General features: G+C 39.9%; 1 protein-coding gene across 1 annotated transcript; it reads left to right on the top strand.

Annotated features, from left to right (window-relative positions):
• The first annotated feature begins 11 nt into the window (after positions 1-11).
• On the top strand, positions 12-1,230 carry LOC104774278 (histidine kinase 5-like). Its single transcript, XM_010498920.2, has 3 exons — positions 12-552; positions 638-802; positions 900-1,230. The coding sequence occupies exons 1-3, from the start codon at positions 82-84 to the stop codon at positions 1,020-1,022; spliced, it is 759 nt and encodes a 252-aa protein (XP_010497222.1). The 5' UTR covers positions 12-81; the 3' UTR covers positions 1,023-1,230.
• The last annotated feature ends 332 nt before the right edge of the window (positions 1,231-1,562 follow it).

Genomic DNA, 1,562 nt, shown 5'->3' with positions numbered 1-1,562 from the left:
TTCCAGTTTAAGCCGCTTCTAGGATCTATATATTCTAATGGCGGACCAGCCATCAGCAATGGCTTCTTACCTCATAAAGTCATGCTCACTACTAGTCCTATTAAGCTCATCAATGGCTTTGTCGCTGATCCTTCTAACAACACTGGACAAAGCGAGATAGTTCAGGTTGAAAACGGTGGCTACGTGGATGAAACTAAACTCGAAACGAGTTCTGGTCATTGTCCTGAATCAGCTCACCAATATGAGAATGGAAATGGTCGATGTTTCTCTAAGGAATCTGAATCTTGTAGCAGTTCACAGGCTAGCTCAGAAGGTGGAACTTTAGAAATGGAGTCAGAGCTCACAGTTTCCTCTCAAAGGGAAGAGGAAAAAGCCGAGACAAATCTCAAAGAATCATCAAAGCCAAAGATTTTGCTTGTTGAAGATAATAAGATCAACATCATGGTTGCAAAGTCGATGATGAAACAGTTAGGCCATACCATGGATATTGCTAATAATGGAGTTGAAGCCATAAACGCGATTAATCGCTCTAGCTACGATTTGGTACTCATGGTATGTCAATTCTTTAAGATCCAAAGGCTTCTGTTTTTCGAATTCACTTAATTTGAAAGGCTTATAATTCAATTTGGGTTCACAGGATGTGTGCATGCCGGTTTTGGATGGTTTAAAAGCTACAAGACTGATCCGTTCATATGAAGAATCTGGGAACTGGAATGCTGCTATAGAAGCCGGAGTAGATAAAGAGATACTGGAGAATGAGCAAGTTTGTGTGCGATCCACAAACCGGCTGCCTATAATCGCGGTGAGCACTTCTTCGAATTACATTAAACACAGTGTCTTCTAATACATAACTTGAAAAAAAAAGAACTGAAGAGTAAAATGGGTTGTGGAATGTGCAGATGACGGCAAATACGTTAGCAGAGAGTTCAGAAGAATGTTATGCAAATGGTATGGACTCGTTTATTTCAAAACCTGTAACGTTGCAAAAACTGAGAGAGTGTTTACAACAGTATTTGCATTAAAAACTTCAGAGTTTGGTGTTTAGTAGGTTTAGTGGTTGTGTTTGTATATATAATGTGTAGGGAAAAAGTTTTGGAGAGCTACGAAGTAGTTTCCTCTCTTAGAGATGTACAGTTTAATAAATAAAATAAATAAAAAGCTTGTCTTCTTTATTTATTTGTGGGAAATATATGGCGAGAGAAACGAGAAAACATTGTCGTTTCCACCATTGAAATCCAACATGGTAAAGCAGCCAAACTCTACAAAAAACGACAGACAAGCATACTCAAGCTTTCAAAACAAGACTTATCTCGATTTCTGTTGGCTGTAACGCTGTATTCCATGGACATCCACAATCCCTGGAGGGAACACCGGATCCGTGGCAGCTCTAACCGCGACTTTTGCAACCGATTCAACATTCACCGGAGGTGTGAACAACGGTCCAACTATCGGAAGCTGGTTCAGCGGTTTTGCTTGTTGGAGAACCTACAAAAAAAAGCCACAAGGATTATGAATAAAGAGGCAATCTTGAGAGGCATTGCAATAACGAGGGGATTCACTTA

Source organism: Camelina sativa, unplaced genomic scaffold, assembly GCF_000633955.1.
Source record: "Camelina sativa cultivar DH55 unplaced genomic scaffold, Cs unpScaffold02246, whole genome shotgun sequence".
In the NCBI taxonomy this organism is placed as follows: Eukaryota; Viridiplantae; Streptophyta; class Magnoliopsida; order Brassicales; family Brassicaceae; genus Camelina; species Camelina sativa.
This window is presented reverse-complemented; position numbering and strand designations above follow the sequence as displayed.